Source organism: Siphateles boraxobius, unplaced genomic scaffold (assembly GCF_051911475.1).
Source record: "Siphateles boraxobius isolate OS27281-9 unplaced genomic scaffold, OSU_SipBor_1 41, whole genome shotgun sequence".
Lineage (NCBI taxonomy): Eukaryota > Metazoa > Chordata > Actinopteri > Cypriniformes > Leuciscidae > Siphateles > Siphateles boraxobius.
The window spans coordinates 11,126,885-11,143,727 of NW_027509042.1; the positions used below are offsets into that span (position 1 = coordinate 11,126,885).

Genomic DNA, 16,843 nt, shown 5'->3' on the forward strand with positions numbered 1-16,843 from the left:
CCTCCCAGTTTGGAGTCAGGTTATTACAGCCGATATTTCATCGTTCCAAAGAAGGATGGGGGGTTGCGTCCAATTTTAGACCTGCGCATATTGAATCGCTCGGTAGGGAAGCTAAAATTCAAGATGCTCACTATCAAGCAGATCGTGTCTCAAATCAGGTCCGAGGACTGGTTTGTCACGATAGATCTGAAGGACGCATACTTCCATGTGTCCATCCTTCCACAACACAGGAAGTTCCTGAGGTTCGCCTTCGGGGGCGAGGCGTACCAGTACAGGGTTCTTCCGTTTGGCCTAGCTTTATCTCCCCGCACTTTCACGAAATGCATGGATGCAGCACTAGTGCCTCTGAGGCTTCAGGGCATTCGTATTCTCAATTACATCGACGATTGGTTGATTTTAGCTCAGACCGAGCAGATGGCGGTTCGGCATCGAGATGTCGTCCTCGCTCATATCAGAAAGTTGGGGTTGAGGCTGAACGCAAAGAAAAGTGTATTATCTCCTTCCCAGAAGACCACTTTTCTGGGTGTCGTTTGGGATTCGGTATCGATGCGGGCGCGACTCTCTCCGACCCGCATCGCTTCGATTCTCTCAGCTGTGAAACAAGTGAAGCTAGGCCAGCTACTCACTGTCAAGCAGTTTCAGAGACTGTTGGGTCTGATGGCAGCAGCGTCCAACGTTATACCTTGCGGCCTGTTGTACATGAGACCGCTACAGTGGTGGCTCAGGACCAAGGGATTCTCCCCGAGGGGAAATCCGCTCCGCACGTTCAAAGTCACGCGGCGCTGCCTTCGTGCTCTGGTCATGTGGAGAGAAACTTGGTTCCTATCCAAAGGTCCTGTGCTGGGGGCTCTTTGTCGTCGCATAACGCTAACGACGGATGCTTCCCTCACAGGGTGGGGGGCGGTCATGAGTGGTCGCCCAGCCCAAGGTCTGTGGCAGGATCATCATCTTTCGTGGCACATAAATTGTCTAGAGATGTTGGCTGTGTTTCAGGCTCTGAAACACTTCCTAACAGACCTGAGAGGCCATCATGTGTTAGTTCAATCAGACAACACGTCGGTGGTCTCTTATATAAATCATCAGGGGGGCCTGCGGTCTCGCCGGCTTTACAAGTTGGCCCGTCAGATCCTCCTGTGGTCCCAAGGGAAGCTACTATCTCTGAGAGCAATGTATCTCCCTGGGTATTTGAATGTGGTAGCAGACTCCCTGTCGAGGCAGGGGCCGAGGCCAGGGGAATGGAGACTCCACCCCGAGGTGGTGGAGCTCCTTTGGTTGAGTTTCGGTCGCGCCGAGGTGGACCTATTCGCTTCCAAGGAGACCACTCATTGTCATCGGTGGTTCTCCATCACTCTTCCAGCCCCCCTGGGGTTGGATGCTATGGTGCAGCCGTGGCCGAGGTCACGTCTGTACGCCTTTCCCCCGATTGCTCTGTTACCAGGAGTTCTGGAGAGGGTCCGCCGGGACGGGGTCAGTCTACTACTAGTAGCCCCGTTCTGGCCGGCCCGAGTATGGTTTGCGGACCTGATTTCTCTCCTGGACGGTTCTCCTTTGGAGCTCCCGGTCAGGAGGGATCTACTCTCCCAGGCGGGGGGCACGATACTTCACCCCCGCCCAGAATTGTGGAAACTGTGGGCTTGGCCTCTGAGGGGGCCCAGCTCATAGACTCCGGTCTCTCAACCGAGGTTGTTGAGACCATTCTTAACTCCAGAGCTCCATCCACGAGGAAGCTTTATGCCTTGAAGTGGAAACTTTTCACTTCTTGGTGTGGAGAACACCTGCAGGACCCAGTTAACTGCCCAGTGGGTGCAGTGCTGGAATTCCTGCAGGAGCGCTTCTCCACAGGGTTATCCCCCTCCACACTAAAGGTGTATGTGGCGGCACTAGCTGCTTACCACGTCCCTTTCAGTGGAGTTTCTCTTGGGAGACACCCGCTTATAACTCGTTTCCTCCGTGGCACTTTGAGGCTGAGGCCAGCAGTTCGTACGAGGGTGCCGACTTGGGATCTGGCCATTGTATTAGAAGGTCTTTCCCTAGCTCCTTTTGAACCTATCGAAGAAGTTCCCGAGAAGTTTCTCACTTTTAAGACTATCTTTTTGCTTGCTATCTCTTCACTAAAAAGAATCGGAGATTTGCAGGCTCTGTCGGTTTCACCCTCGTGCCTGGAATTTGCACCTGGCATGGTTAAAGCTTTTCTGCATCCTAGACCAGGTTACGTTCCTAAGGTTCCTACTAATATTGTTAGACCTACGGTTCTGCAGGCTTTCTGTCCTCCTCCATTTATGTCATCGGACCAGGAGAAACTTAATTCACTCTGCCCTGTTAGGGCATTAGACGCTTATGTCCACAGAGCTGCCCTGTGGAGGAAATCAGAACAACTTTTTGTATGTTTCGGGCCACCCAGGAAAGGGTGTCCGGCGTCTAAACAGAGAATGAGCAAGTGGGTGGTTGAGGCTATCTCACTTGCTTATGAGTCGGCTGGCCAGCCTTCACCTTTGGTTGTCCGAGCTCACTCTACCAGGAGTATGGCTGCTTCTAAAGCTCTTTTGTCGGGGGTTTCCCTGAGTGATGTTTGTGATGCGGCTGGATGGTCTTCACCGCATACTTTTATTAAGTTCTATGACCTAGACTTAAGCTCTACCCCTGGGGCACAGGTGCTCTCGTCCTCTGTGCGCTAGTCTCACATGACGGTCATTTGGTCCTATGGCGACGTGGGTATTCGCGTTCCCGCAGCGTTTGACGCAGCTCGAAGTTCCCTTGAAAGGGAACGTCTCGGTTACGTATGTAACCCTAGTTCCCTGATAGGGAACGAGACGCTGCGTCGCTCCGCCATACTCCCGGCACTCCCGTTAGCGCTTCCTTCAAGCCTATCAGAAGCTAATGCGCTTGTGTTTTTGGGGTGCTTTATAGTTTCCTGGTCGATGACGTCACCCGCCTATGACGTTTCATCTCTCCATTGGGCTGATTCCATACGTGCTTCATGACGCACAACGCAGGGGCGTTCCCGCAGCGTTTGACGCAGCGTCTCGTTCCCTATCAGGGAACTAGGGTTACATACGTAACCGAGACGTTCTTAAAAGGATAGTTCACCCAAAATTGTCATAATTTACTCACCCTCAAAACAACATTAGACCACAACACTGACCTTTATTTTATGGATTTTAAATTCGAGAAGGACAAAAAACAACAACACAGCTAATTGTTGTGATGAAGATGTTGCTTTGAAATGCCTGTGATCCAAAGAACAAGACACCCAGAGGCCTAACACACCCAGGAGATAAAAGAAACATGAGGAGTTTTCAAAAAGCATTTTTGAAAGATGATATTTTTTTCTTTCTTTCTTTTAAGAAAAAATTGAATGATTAAGGAATGTCTGTTTTCTAATTACATTTTTGTACAAAGTGTACAGGGTCGCTAGCGACCCAAGGTAGGTAAGTATTTTTTTCTGTGCAACAAAAGTTGAATCTCTGATGACTCAAGTCCAATTAATATTTATTCCTCAAGGTGGCAATGTCTGATACACAATAATGACGTGATGTTTCACTCATAATTACTGCAGGCATAAAACAAAAGAATACATAAGTCAGCAAAACTTGAAATGGCTCAGTGATTTAGGCTACAGCAGTGTAAGTACTGTATGGAATCTTGCACTTGATGGTGGCTCTGGTAAAGAAGCTGTGAGTGATCAAAATTTAGATTTTGAAGACATTGACAAGGATAATTTTGAGAATATGGTTGAGATTGCGAATATGAGCCAGATGCTGAATGTACTGGAAAATGAGCTCTGCCGAGGACAGTGGTGATGGTAAAAACCATCTGCTCAAATTGAATCTTTCAGAGTTCCAAAAATTTACGAAATATGCTTTATTGTAATAAAATATGTAATTGATATTAAAATATCAGGAGAGTTTTACTGAGTATAATATACTAAGAGATCTTAGAGATCCATCCATGTTAGATTTCCGGGTCACTAAAGACCCGAATATGTAATATTGATTGGCGAAACATTAATGCATTTAAAGGTTAACATGCTTATCCAAACTTGTATCTGTTTTCTTGAGTTCAGTGATCTCAGCAGTACTTGTATTAAATTATTTTTTTTGTACTCACACAATGTTTGTAAATGGCTACAAACTTTTAACGTCAAGGAACAAATCGTTTTCGATTACGATATAACGTTTGCATGTGCAGCTTAAAATAGCCTACCTGTGATGTGTAACAGGCAGCAGACTGAATTCATTGATTTCATGGAAAGTTTCTTTGACTTGGATCAGAATGCTAACTGCATCTTGTCTGTGTCTATAGTAATTTCTTTGTCAAAAGTGCAATCTGCAGTGTCTTTGTTTGGATGGGATGTCTATAGATTCCAGAGAGCTTTGGTTACCAGATGAGTCATCCATCCCATGATTTCCGAGAGCTCTGAATACAAATCACAAACTGCCCTGCAGGGGAAAAGTGCATGGTTTGTTCAACCCTCTCTTCTTTCTTCTCTACTTCATGCTTTAAGTCCCCTGCATGCTCTCCAGCGATAGCTTTTGCTTTATATACATGGAAATACATTGTCGCATTCAAGACCTTGAAGGATCAAACTGATTGTTTGTTTCAATCATACACATGGCAACCTTATGTGTGTGTTTTGTTGTTTCCTAGCAACAGTTTCATTTCCTTTTTTGTGGCTACATCACCAATGCGCTGTGCACATCAACAATAGTCACATTGAGATACATCACTTAAATCAGGAGGATAGAGCGCTGATCATAAGAAAATCTTTTTACAGTCTTTTCTCACTTCATTATTTAATTCTTTCCAGTCAGTAGCTTAATGGATGTCACATGTCTGAACAAAGATCCTCCTTGTGTTGATAAGATCTGCAGAGCACAGACAAGCCATCATGGTTTACAAATGAAGAGTCTAATGAAAAGTTGGCAGCCACAGAAAAAGGAAAGGAAATTTAGAGGAAAAGCAGGAAAATAGAGGGAGAGTGAGTCACACTCCAGAGTGAAGGAATTTCACCACCCTGCCCCCTTTTACAACATGTGACCACCCCCACTCCTAAACTCGTTTTCTTCATTTATTTCTGTCACCCACAAACGTGCATGCTTTATTTCTCAGTTACATGAATGCAATGTTTTAGGCTTATTAATTAACCAACCGGCTCAGATTTACATTCATTGCATTTATGAAACTGATAGCCTGCCCTTTTTTGACACATTTTAATGTGTTTGCTTTGAAAAGGGTGGAATCACATTTTTAGTTCAGTTGCACCCATTTCCAGATGAAACTGCATGCAATTGGCTGGACGGGATGTAGCAAGAACGAAATGAAAGTCCTTGGCAGATCATATTAAAATCAACTTTTTATTACTCTTTGTGTTTGTGTTTTTCATATTCATGTTTCCACAGTCACCCTCTGCTTTACCCGCTCATTATCTGCAACTCGGACATACTCAGGAAAGTGAAAATAAAAAAGAACAATGAAAAGAACAAGGAAAGGAAAAGCTGAATCCTTCAGTAAGGGGAAACTGGAATCAGAAATCTTTTTTCCTTTTCTTACTCACCACCAAACCAGCAATGTACATGTGTAGAATGTGTTTTTGCTAGCTACACCCACTGATCAAAAGTTTGGGAATCGGTAAGATTTTATTTAATTGTTACTTTTATTTATTACATTGTGACAGTAAATATACATAATATATAAATAAATTGTTTCTAAATATATATATTTTTAAATATATAGGGTCATAAAAGGTCTTGACAATGGCTTCTTCAAAAATATCAAGCACCACAACTGTTCTCAATGTAGATAATAATAAGAAATGTTTCTTGAGCATTCACACGCCACAGTTTGTGACGAAGGGCAGTTCCAATAACTGTGTTGATCAGGACTGAATCAGCATCTTACAATGATTTTTGAAGGATCATGTGACACTGAAGACTGGAGTAAAATTCAGCTTTGCCATCACAGGGATACATTACACTTTTAAAATTCATTAAAATAAAAAAACATTTAATTCAAGTTGTAATATTTCACAATATTACTTTTTTTCTGTAGTTTAAATCAGATAGATGCAGTATAGGTGAGAATAAGATACTTCCTTTTTTAAAAAAAAACTTTTTAACAGTAGTTTATAAGGGAGTACAATGAGAAAGTAAAGACAAAGGTTCTTTCATGAAACTAGCAGTCAGAAATATACACAACAATGGCGACCTTAATGATTAGGGCAGAGTATGATGACTCTTTGTAGATGGAATATGTGGCATGATCACCTATATGTTAATGCTAATTATAGGCTAAACATTATCTCTTTTTGCATAAGAAAAAATGCTGTAGTTTGATAAAAATTTTAAATCTGCACTCAGAAACATCATACATACACAATCAAAAGTGAATATTTTATTTCAACTTAGTATATAAATGTTTAGATTTTTACTTGACAATCTTGTTTTCTGTGTCTGTAGACTAAAGCAAAGATAGAAAGCTGTGAGATGTGTGATTGGTTCGGGTGAGGTCAGATGTTATGATGGATTAGTAGAACAGACACACCCTGCAACATGCTACATTTAAATTAATTTTCTCAGCAGATTAAGAAATCATTTTTATGATTGGCTTAATTCAGTTGGTGAGAAAAGGCAAAAGAGGGTGAAGCTACAGGAAAATTACGTCCTGGCAACACTGAATGGCACCGAAAGAGTGCACACAGACCAAAACCTCCCCTCTTCTGTAAAGTCATGGAATTTTGTTGCTTTCAAAAATAGTTTTTGTTAAGTCTAATACACTTACTTTTGAATGGCTGTCAATGGAGAAAGTTGTGTAATACAGAATAGCATAATATCCATCTAAAATTATTATTTAGCCCTTGCTAACCAGCTAAATCTAAACTCCTTGGTTTAAACCAAAAGTCCTTAAACTGTCAATATTCTGTTAGTGGTCTGTAGAAAAAATGCAATGCCAAACTCAGGCACTAGGGAGTGCTCAAATCCGCCACATTACTGAGGAATCACAAAACAGACTTACTAGCATGTCGTTAGTTTACCGCTAGCACATGTTTTTGATTAGCTTCTTTTCCACTACATCTCTCAGTTTTTCTCTCATCATTCACTGGGTCAAAGCACACTTGTATCCATCTTCAGAGCAATTAATTCTATTCAACATTTTACTCTGCTAATGCTTGCAATGCAACATGTTGCAGTCATCCATTACATATTTTCAGATTGCTTGTCTTTGTCTATTACATTAACCCAACTCCTCATTGTCTTCACTAAAACCTACCAGAGTACTGTTTATGTAAAACAGCTCCCTCCTTTAGTTCAGCACCTAGTACTTACAAAGAAGGCTTTCTCCTTTGGTGAAACATTTATCCAAAAGCAAACAGATGTTATGCCTGCCTTCACAGCTTGTCACTCATGAGCCAATTATTTCTTATTAGTGTTGTCATAGATTTACCCCCCTGGTGCCTTAGAAGGGAACACCAGTTGTGGTGCAATTCTCCTTTTTAAAGATCTGTTTTAAAGACAGCCACCTGTTTTTGCCTTCAGGACAGCACGCTCTTTTTTATATTACAGAAATACAGACAGTGCATGAAGAGTAGATACAACCAGAATTATACTGCTGAAAACTCATACCTCAAGCCAGCAACAGCAGGTCACCAATGGCTAGCTGCGGGTTTGGGCTTGTTTGTGGTCATATAAGTGATTGACACGACTTCCAGCAGTCATTAGAATTAACACGAAATAGTAGAAAGCCCCCAAGGAAAATTGTGTGTTTATTGTTACTCTGTGTCGTGACCATCCCCATTTTACTAAATGTAATACTCTCCTCTGTGGTTTATTTAGGAGCACAATGAATTTACTAACAATTATTAATGTAACTATATTATTCATAAATAATTCATTAGTATATTGTAGATTAATAAAATAAGTCACCACTCTTCTCACTCAGACCCATTTATTCATGTTATAATTTTAATAATATATTAGTTTTTACACTCTGTGTCTGTGTGTGTATTTGCTGAGACTGAGGCTGAGACTGATATATCAGAACTACAATATTTACTTCTTTATGGCGTCTTCCAGATAATAGATATGCAGTTAAGTTGTACTTCGTTTATTGATTTTTGTGTAATCATGTTTAATCATTAATTCCAGGGGGCGTTTCGATTTATATCTTTTTTAAATTTTGATGTGCATATTCAGTTTTGCCATCACGGGAGTATATTAAATTTGAAAATATCTTCAAATAGAAAACAGGTATTTTAAATTAATATTATTGTTTTATAACATTTTTGATTAGTTGAATGGAGCCTTGGTGAGCATAAGAGACTTTTTTGAAAACATTAAAACAAATCTTACCTACTCCACACTTTTGATCAATAATGTAGCCTATATATTGGTATAGCTCAAGTTTATATATAATGTTTTCTCTCCATTTTTCTCTGTAGACTGTTGTGACTGTTGTTAATTTGGCAATAAGTGCTAGAATGCTGGAAGGCATAGTCTTGCATTGTGCTGCCAATAACTTGCAATATTCCAGTAAAATGCAATATTTGTTCAATCATTTCTTATTTTGTGTATCATATGTCTAGACTGTCACATCTTATCACATACAGTTTGCATACAAGTTGTTTGTTGAGTTCAGCTCTAGTTCCTACAGAGTCTGTAGGAGAGAATCCTCCTTGCTAGCAAAAGTAACAGTCATTACACTTTATATCTAATCTTACAAACGAGTGCCACGTCTACTACTGTCTGTCTTCACGGCAAGCGGACGATATTAACCGTTTTTCTAATGTCATGACAAGCCGCTCACAATCACTCAGTGCTGTAAGTTTTCTCTCACCTATAAAGAAAAGACAGTAAAAATAAACTTTTTTTAATCAACTGCCTTTAGTCTGCATTAACCTGCATTAGCAGAGGAGAACTGAAATGTGTCTTCAGTGGCATGTGACCTTCATGAAAAAGGGGAACAAAATATTTAGACATTTTTATGACAAAAGTACATAGACTTCTCCCCTATAAATTACACTCAGCAACAACACGAACATGATACACATACATAATGAATATAAATATCAAATATTGCCTTAAAGGCCATAACTTATAGGTATAATTTATTTTGATGGTGCCCTTTAGACATTCTGTTGACAATAAATAACACTTACCTATGTCAACTAACTCTTATTGGAGTATTAGTTGAGTATTAGTAGACTGTTAGGGTTAGTAGAATAAGGGGTGTGGGTTGGTAGAAATTTGGGAAGCTGTTATATTTAAAGGGAAAGTCTATCTACTTTGTCATCGTTTACTCACTCTCATGTTGTTGCAAATGTTTATGCATTTCTTTCTTCTGCTGAACACAAAAGACGATATTTTAAAGAATGCTGGTAACCAAACCGTTTCAGTTCCCATTAACTTTCATTGTCTATATGATGGAATTCTATAGGAACAAACACTCCTTGGTTACCAAGATTCTTTCAAATTAGGGATGCAGGATATATCGGCCACATTATCGGTATCGGCCGAAATATGTTCATTTGTAATGTTATCGTTATCGTCTCGACAAGAAAATTTTGCCGATAAATTAAAGCTGATAAATAATGGATTATTTCCATCAGCTGAGAATTTTCAGATGTGCACTGTTCAACATGATGCTTTTAAATTGCTTGAAATATGATGGAAAATCACCTCCAAAAGGAAAATCCAGTTAAAGTGCAACATGTGCAGTGCAAGTCTGTCATATCGGCTACATACTTTATTATGAGAACATTATAATTGTGTTTGTATCTTGGCTTTTCATGGTGAGACTTTTGTTTTTGTAATCAGGCTCTCAAAAATTATTTAGAAATTTAGATTTATCGGCCAATATTGGTTATCGGTATCAGCCAAAATGGTCATATCCCTAATCAAAATATCTTCTTTTATGTTGGGCAGAAGAAGAAAAAAAGTCATAAAGGTTTGAAACGTGATGAGGGTGAATAAATAATAACAGACTTTTCATTTTTGTGTGGACACTCCCTTTAATAGGCGCTATTATCCAGGGACCATAATCGTGTCTTTCCTGCTGATTCATAATTTAGAGATCTAGAAAAAAATCAGAATGCTTTTTCTGTAAGTTCACAAGAACATATTAGATTCTTCATAGCATTATATGAATATATGTCATTCCATTAGGTACTCATTTTATACTATACTATAGGCCTATACTATGTTGTGGAGGTCGCAGTTAAAGGGTTGGCTACAGTTAGATTGAAGTTAGACTGTAACTTAGCCAGAAATATGCAGCAGTTGAAAGTCTTGGACTGTTATCTTTACAACAAGTTGGAGGGATCAACCCATTATGGCTTTTGCCTCCGGAAAAGTACAACATACAACCAACCAATGTAGTGTTTGTATGGAGGAGGCTACGAGGGGAAATCAGACTTGTTTTTATAATGAGTTTAAAGGGTAATTATTTTTGTATTTGTTGATAGTGGGGACAGACTCAAGTCAGCAATTAATGATCCATTCTAAGGATATAGAAGTAAAGCTGTCAAATATCATACGTGAACACTCATATGGTTATGCACTTGTGAAATTATATACACTTTATTTTGTGTAGTTATAGGTTTTTTGATTCTTAATAATTGAAATAATATTTTTGACTGGTCTTCGATTCTTTTTCTCTGATTGGCTGATCCTGGATCTACTTTCTGTGCTCTCATGTCAATTAAGGGTGCAAAGTAAAAGTATAGATTTGCTTCATGGTGTCTCTAGCATATTCAGATATCACAAAAAAAAAAAAAAAGTTTTTGAGTATTCGAAGCATTTCCCCTTTGCTCAGGGATCTAAGTGAAACAGTTAATCTATAACTGTAGGATTGTCCTTTTGACGTTCAACCCCATAACTCTCCATACATATCTTGAAAATAGTTTTTTGACCAATAAGCTGGTCTTGAGCCACTCCCTGCACTCCATATAAGAGTTTGAGGGCACGTCTGTCATCCCACCACTCCGACCCCTCAACTCTCTGTCCTCTCCAACTCTGATTTCTGTATTGTCCAGAGATGCTGAGCACGCAGAAAACCGCGAGGTCTTTCAGCAGTCACTCCTCAGCGGGTGTGAGGAGCAACAGGCGCACCCCTCTCACCCGTTCAGGGATGGTTTCGAGGGAAGGTTGGGGCTCCAGTCCTGTTCTCTGCCCTCCAATTACAGCTGTAAAGGTCAATGAAAGTCTTCTGGCACCTCTGAACCTGGAGATTGACTCAAACATCCAAGCCATTAGGACTGACGAGAAAGAGCAAATCAAGACGCTCAACAACCGTTTTGCTTCATTTATTGATAAAGTAAGTTACTTCCTTTATCTTGTCTTCATTTTAACTTTTTGCCTGGACCTTTTATATTTTCACTTCTAACCGAATGCATGTGCATGTGTGTGGTTCATATGCTGGTGTGAGGAAGTATGTGGTTGTAATAATAGGTCAGTAACAGTAGGTCCAGTCCTATCAGTGTCATATTTTATCAGGACCCCCACTTCACTGACTTACCTGAAGGGGCAATGTCCATTCTCTGCCATAAACACACCTTTGTCGTTTTTTGGGGCAGTATCAGTTTACTATCAGGTGCAACGGCCACTCCCTTATACATTCCTTTCCTGAACACCCACACAAACACACACACACACACACACACACACACACACACACACACACACACACACACACACACACACACACACACACACACACACACACACACACACACACACACACACACACACACACACACACACACACACACACACACACACACACACAAACACCTATCTGTGCACACATCTTTGAACTCACGTAATCTGGACAATAAAGGACAGAGAGACATTTGCACTTAGGCTGCATTTAACATTTCATTTGAAACTCTGCATGACTATTTAATTTCATCTTATTTACATTTTATTGCTAAACAAATATATTTTTCTTAAATAATGACCAGTTACAGTATCTAAAAATATATCCTTATACACAGACCTAAGTAAAAATAATGGCACATTTATTTTTTGACAAACGTTAAAACAAGGCTGTACAGGGAAGCACAGTGTGTTTAATGGATTTTACTGTTGTTTAACATTACAATTGTTCAGCTGAGGAAACACCTTTAGAGGATAGAGACTCCATAAAACAGTTCTGATAGTTATGGGATATAAAAATTAAAACCTAACCTTTAAAAAAAAAATTCTCTCTCTCTTTTTCACTCTCTTCTTGTCTTTCCCCAGGTGCGGTTCCTGGAACAGCAGAACAAGATGCTGGAGACTAAGTGGAGTCTCCTACAGGAACAGACTAGCCGCCAATCCAGCATTGATATTATGTTTGAGAGCTACATTGCTAACCTACGCAGACAGCTGGATGTTATGGGGAATGAGAAGCTGCGTCTGGAGTCTGGACTGCAGGACATGACCAGCCTGGTAGAAGACTTCAAGATCAAGTGAGAGCATTGGAAACATCTGCACAAATCTAGCATGTTTGTACATTAAAGAGTTGAAGGACCTTCCCCACAAACTTTGTACATTTCTTCTCAGGTATGAAGATGAAATTAACAAACGGAATGATTTTGACAATGAATTTGTGCTGCTTAAAAAGGTACAGTAAGCACAAAATAAGTGCACACAGATCAAATACTTTTACCCCCCGGTTTCACAGACAAGTTTTAAGCTAGTACCAGACTAAAATGCATGTTTGAGCTGTTTTAACTGAAAGCAACTTACAGTGACAAATCTTAAAATATGTCAGTGCCATTGTTTTGTCTCAAGATGCACACCAGTAATGTTTTTTTTCAAAGGCACACTTATAAAAGCTACTTTAATGCCCTAATTGAACTAAGGCTTAATACTGGCTTAATCTAAGCCCTGTCTGTGAAACCTGGCCATAAAAACTTGACAACTAATTATAAAAACCATAATTCTATTATTATAAATATATTTTGTACTGTTTTATGTTTATGTTAGGAGGCTGATGGTGCATACCTGAATAAAGTGGAGCTGGAAAGCCAATTGGATAGCCTAACAAATCAGATCAACTTCCTTTGGCAGATTTACGAGGCGGTAACATTCATCCTTCACATTTCTAATTACCTACAGTCACATATTCACTTTGCCGATAGAATGTATTAAGTTAACTGATAGTAAAACATAAATCATAAGAGCTTATAAAACTTATTGAGTGTAAGCAATGCAAACCTTCAAAAATAGTGGTAAATGGATGCATAAACAAGATTCAGAATGTTTTCAGTAGTTCTTGTTCCATGTTTATAGGAATTGCGTGAGCTCCAGTCTCAGATCAAGGACACGTCAGTTGTGGTGGAGATGGACAACAGCAGAAACCTGGACATGGACTCCATTGTGGCTGAAGTCCGTGCTCAGTATGAGGACATTGCCAGTCGCACTCGTGCTGAAGCAGAGAGCTGGTACCAACAGAAGGTGAGTTAACATTCTTGCATTGTGTGTGTGCATGTCACAAATCACACATTTTTAAACATGCTTATTTTATTGCATTGTAATATGAGCTTTTCTAAATATGATGTATTTTTTGTGTATGTGTCTGTACATGAATGTTCATGTGTCCTACACAATGTTAGTATGAAGAAATGCAGTTGACAGCATCCAAACATGGAGACGACCTGAAAAGCACAAAGGCAGAAATCACAGAGTACAACCGAATAATTGCACGTATACACTCTGAGATGGAACTTATTAAGGGACAGGTAAGAACTCTATTAAGATGATCTCAATTAATCCCAGTTGATCACAAGTTTTATGTGCCAGAGGGTGGGGGTAAGGATGTAATATTTTGTCTCCTCTTATTTTAGCATTCAAACCATGAGGTGCAGATCAAAGAGGCAGAAGAACGTGGTGAACTAGCTGTGAAAGATGCAAAACTCCGTCTGCAGGAGCTGGAAGCAGCTCTTCTGAGAGCTAAACAGGATATGGCCCGACAGGTGCGCGAATACCAATCATTGATGAACATCAAACTAGCTCTGGACATTGAGATCGCCACCTATCGGAAACTCCTGGAAGGAGAAGAGAGCAGGTGGGTGAAGCTTGAGACATCAGTGCTTGTTTAATACTATGAAACTTTAGTGAATCACAATGGACTCCTATGGACGTCATGTACTTTTTGTGTGTTCCTTCACAGAATGTATGGTTCATTCCAGACTTTCTCCATCTCTAAACCAAACTGTGAGTTTCTTTAGGCACATAAAGTATTTTTTTAATATACACGCTTTTAGAAGTATTTCACATCAGCTACCCACATATGTAAGACGCTGCATTTGAACAGCATTTGTGACTGTTTAATGTCCTTTTTTCTTAGCATTGAACTACGACATTGGAAGCAACCACTTCTCATCCCAAAGTGCTAGGAAAGATGTTCATAACACAGGCCTGGTTAAGAAGGAAGTCCCAATTGCTAAGGGTGACAGCAATAGCGGCTTCGTCAGCAGCACTGCCACTGTTACCAAAAGCACAAAGACCACAATCATCACCAGTGAGAACAAACTTGCAGCTACAGAGGGAAGTATGCAAGTGATGGATAAGTCTGCAGGCAAACTAGAGGAGGATGTTTTTGAATGACGAAAGAACAGATGAAAGGATTGTCTTGTGTACAGAGCCCAGGATCAGATTTGTATAGGTTGGCCTTCACCCCCTCCCTTGGGCTCCATTAGCATGTCCAGTTTAGCATCTGTTTTTAAGGTGTGGCAGATCAAAATGAATTACAGTTATACAGTATATCATATTAAATTATGTTGTATATTTTTAAGGCCCTACGATAAACTCATATATTCTCTTATTTCTAATTTGCTTTATATAACTAAAAATGACTTAATGTCTGTCACTCTAAGCACATCAAAACAAATGGAGAAACATCCGTTGTGCACTTTTCTGATTACTATTGTGGCCTATATTCAAATAAAGTGAATGGAGTAAAAAATAAAGAAGTACATTTCCAACTATGAGTTTTGAAGTCTTTATGCTTAATTTTATGTACTCTAGTCTAGAAAGCCTAACACTGATGCGGCAGAAATAGACTTTTGTTCAAAATATGAAGAAAATATATTCACATATAATATATGACTTTATAGGGTCTGCTTGACGGTGATTGTGATGTTCCTGGATTGACATCTTTGTTCCAATCAATCAATCAATCAATCAATCAATCAATCAATCAATCAATCAATCAATCAATCAATCAATCAATTAATCAGATTTGAGAGACAAGTTTAGGCTACAGTTTCTGTCATGTTTAGGCTTACAGGCAGGGTCAGGTGCTCCTACATCAGTGTTATTCACCTATCATTTCCTTTTGATTTTAGTGATAAGCAATGGGTAGAGTTATGTTTAGGGATAGAATTTGGATTACGACTAAATATTCAGACAGGAATGTTGTTCCAGGATCAACCAAATATGTTTGTAATGAGGTTAGATGTTACGGGAAGAATGAGGCGGGAACGTAGCGAACAGTCAACACTTTTAATAAAATAAATAAACAAATACAAAAACAAAAGTATAAGCCAGCAGCCCATCACAGACTTTATGCTTCCGCTCCTCCGTGAGAGATACGAGACCGGTGCGTCTCTCAGGTGTCTACCATCATTAATCACGCCACCTCTCTCACGTCCCTCGACCTCGTCCTGCTCGCCACAATGTTGATCCAGGAACATTGCAAAATCATAGTGACACTGGCTTGACAGTCAGTTATGAAGCAGGCTAGAATACAAATGAAGTGGTAAAAAAAAAACTGTGATGCAACGCAATAAAACTACTTTCTTTGAGCTTTAATTCAACCAGTTCAGCAATTTACTTTGAATTTGCTTATTTGGAGGTGAACCAACCTTGATGGCACTTCCATTCTTAACCAACAGAATTGTGCACAGAAAAAAAGTAACAAAGGGTTTTTTAACTTGAAAATGTATAATGTTAAAAAAATTACAAATATTTCTGGTTCATTTTATATCAAGAAAATTCAATCAACTGCTTGCTCTTTTAACTCAAATAAAAAAATGCTTTTGCACGGAATAATATTGGCGATTATTTTAAAGCAAATGTGAATGTGATATCTGGAACTCTGTGAGTAGCCTGGTAATAACTGCATTTATGACAGTGTCTCCTCCCCTTTTAGCAAACACTGCCGTTTAAGGTTTTCCAGTCGTAAAGGAATTTAGACTCCACACCTATGAACTGGTGTAAAACTCGCTCAGACCCGACTAACCTAATCCTTCACAATCATTTGAGCACTAGGCTATTGAATTATTTTAGAAATAACCAATTACTTTTACAAATCTATTAAATGATTATATTTATGTATTATGTATATCTATGTATGCACCCATGATGTGACTTATCAGCCAATCAAAAAAAAAAAGAAAGGGGCTACACAATAGCCAATCAGAAAATAGCACTATTGTATCTGGGTAAGATTTAACGCAACAACCAATGAAAAAAAAGCATATCCTGGAATTGTCACTCTTGCCTGTCTTCAAAACTTGAGAGCTCTGAATTTGTTTAGACGTAGCCTACTTTTGCGATTTTAATCCCGTCCCAATCTGCCACGTTTGTGTTTTTCAGGGCAAAACTTCTACTGTTTTTCGGAAAACACAACGGTCCTCTGAGAAATCTAACGAGAATGTCTGTGATTGCTGATGCTGATGTTGTATCCTAACACTTCTCGTCTGTTTTGACCTACCTGAGCTACCGTTTGTGCACCAATCTTCAGCAATGCTTTAATCTCGTTTCGATATGGATGGTATCCAACGAAAAAAAATAACATATACAATTAATAAATAGAGCCAAATCGCGGCAACTGCAAAGACTGCCCATTTTTATAGGCTATG

General features: G+C 39.5%; 1 protein-coding gene across 2 annotated transcripts; it reads left to right on the plus strand.

Moving 5' to 3' along the window:
• Positions 1–5,435: 5,435 nt before the first annotated feature.
• Positions 5,436–14,968, plus strand: LOC143706467 (keratin, type II cytoskeletal 8). Of its 2 annotated transcripts, none has more exons than XM_077198391.1 (10): positions 5,436–5,628; positions 11,027–11,307; positions 12,234–12,442; positions 12,537–12,597; positions 12,963–13,058; positions 13,269–13,433; positions 13,592–13,717; positions 13,823–14,043; positions 14,149–14,192; positions 14,326–14,968. In XM_077198391.1, exons 2-10 carry the CDS (start codon positions 11,029–11,031, stop codon positions 14,583–14,585), a joined length of 1,461 nt encoding a protein of 486 aa, XP_077054506.1. In that variant the 5' UTR covers positions 5,436–5,628; positions 11,027–11,028; the 3' UTR covers positions 14,586–14,968. The 2 variants fall into 2 exon arrangements, with proteins under 2 accessions (XP_077054506.1, XP_077054507.1); XM_077198392.1 differs by having other exon boundaries at positions 5,480–5,507.
• Positions 14,969–16,843: the final 1,875 nt, after the last annotated feature.

Coding starts and splice junctions, on each gene's coding strand:
- LOC143706467 (XM_077198391.1), top strand. CDS start 11,029: ATGCTGAGCACGCAGAAAACCGCGAGGTCTTTCAGCAGTCACTCCTCA. Junction 12,443..12,536: donor GTAGAAGACTTCAAGATCAA/GTGAGAGCATTG, acceptor ATTTCTTCTCAG/GTATGAAGATGAAATTAACA. Junction 13,059..13,268: donor TTTGGCAGATTTACGAGGCG/GTAACATTCATC, acceptor CCATGTTTATAG/GAATTGCGTGAGCTCCAGTC.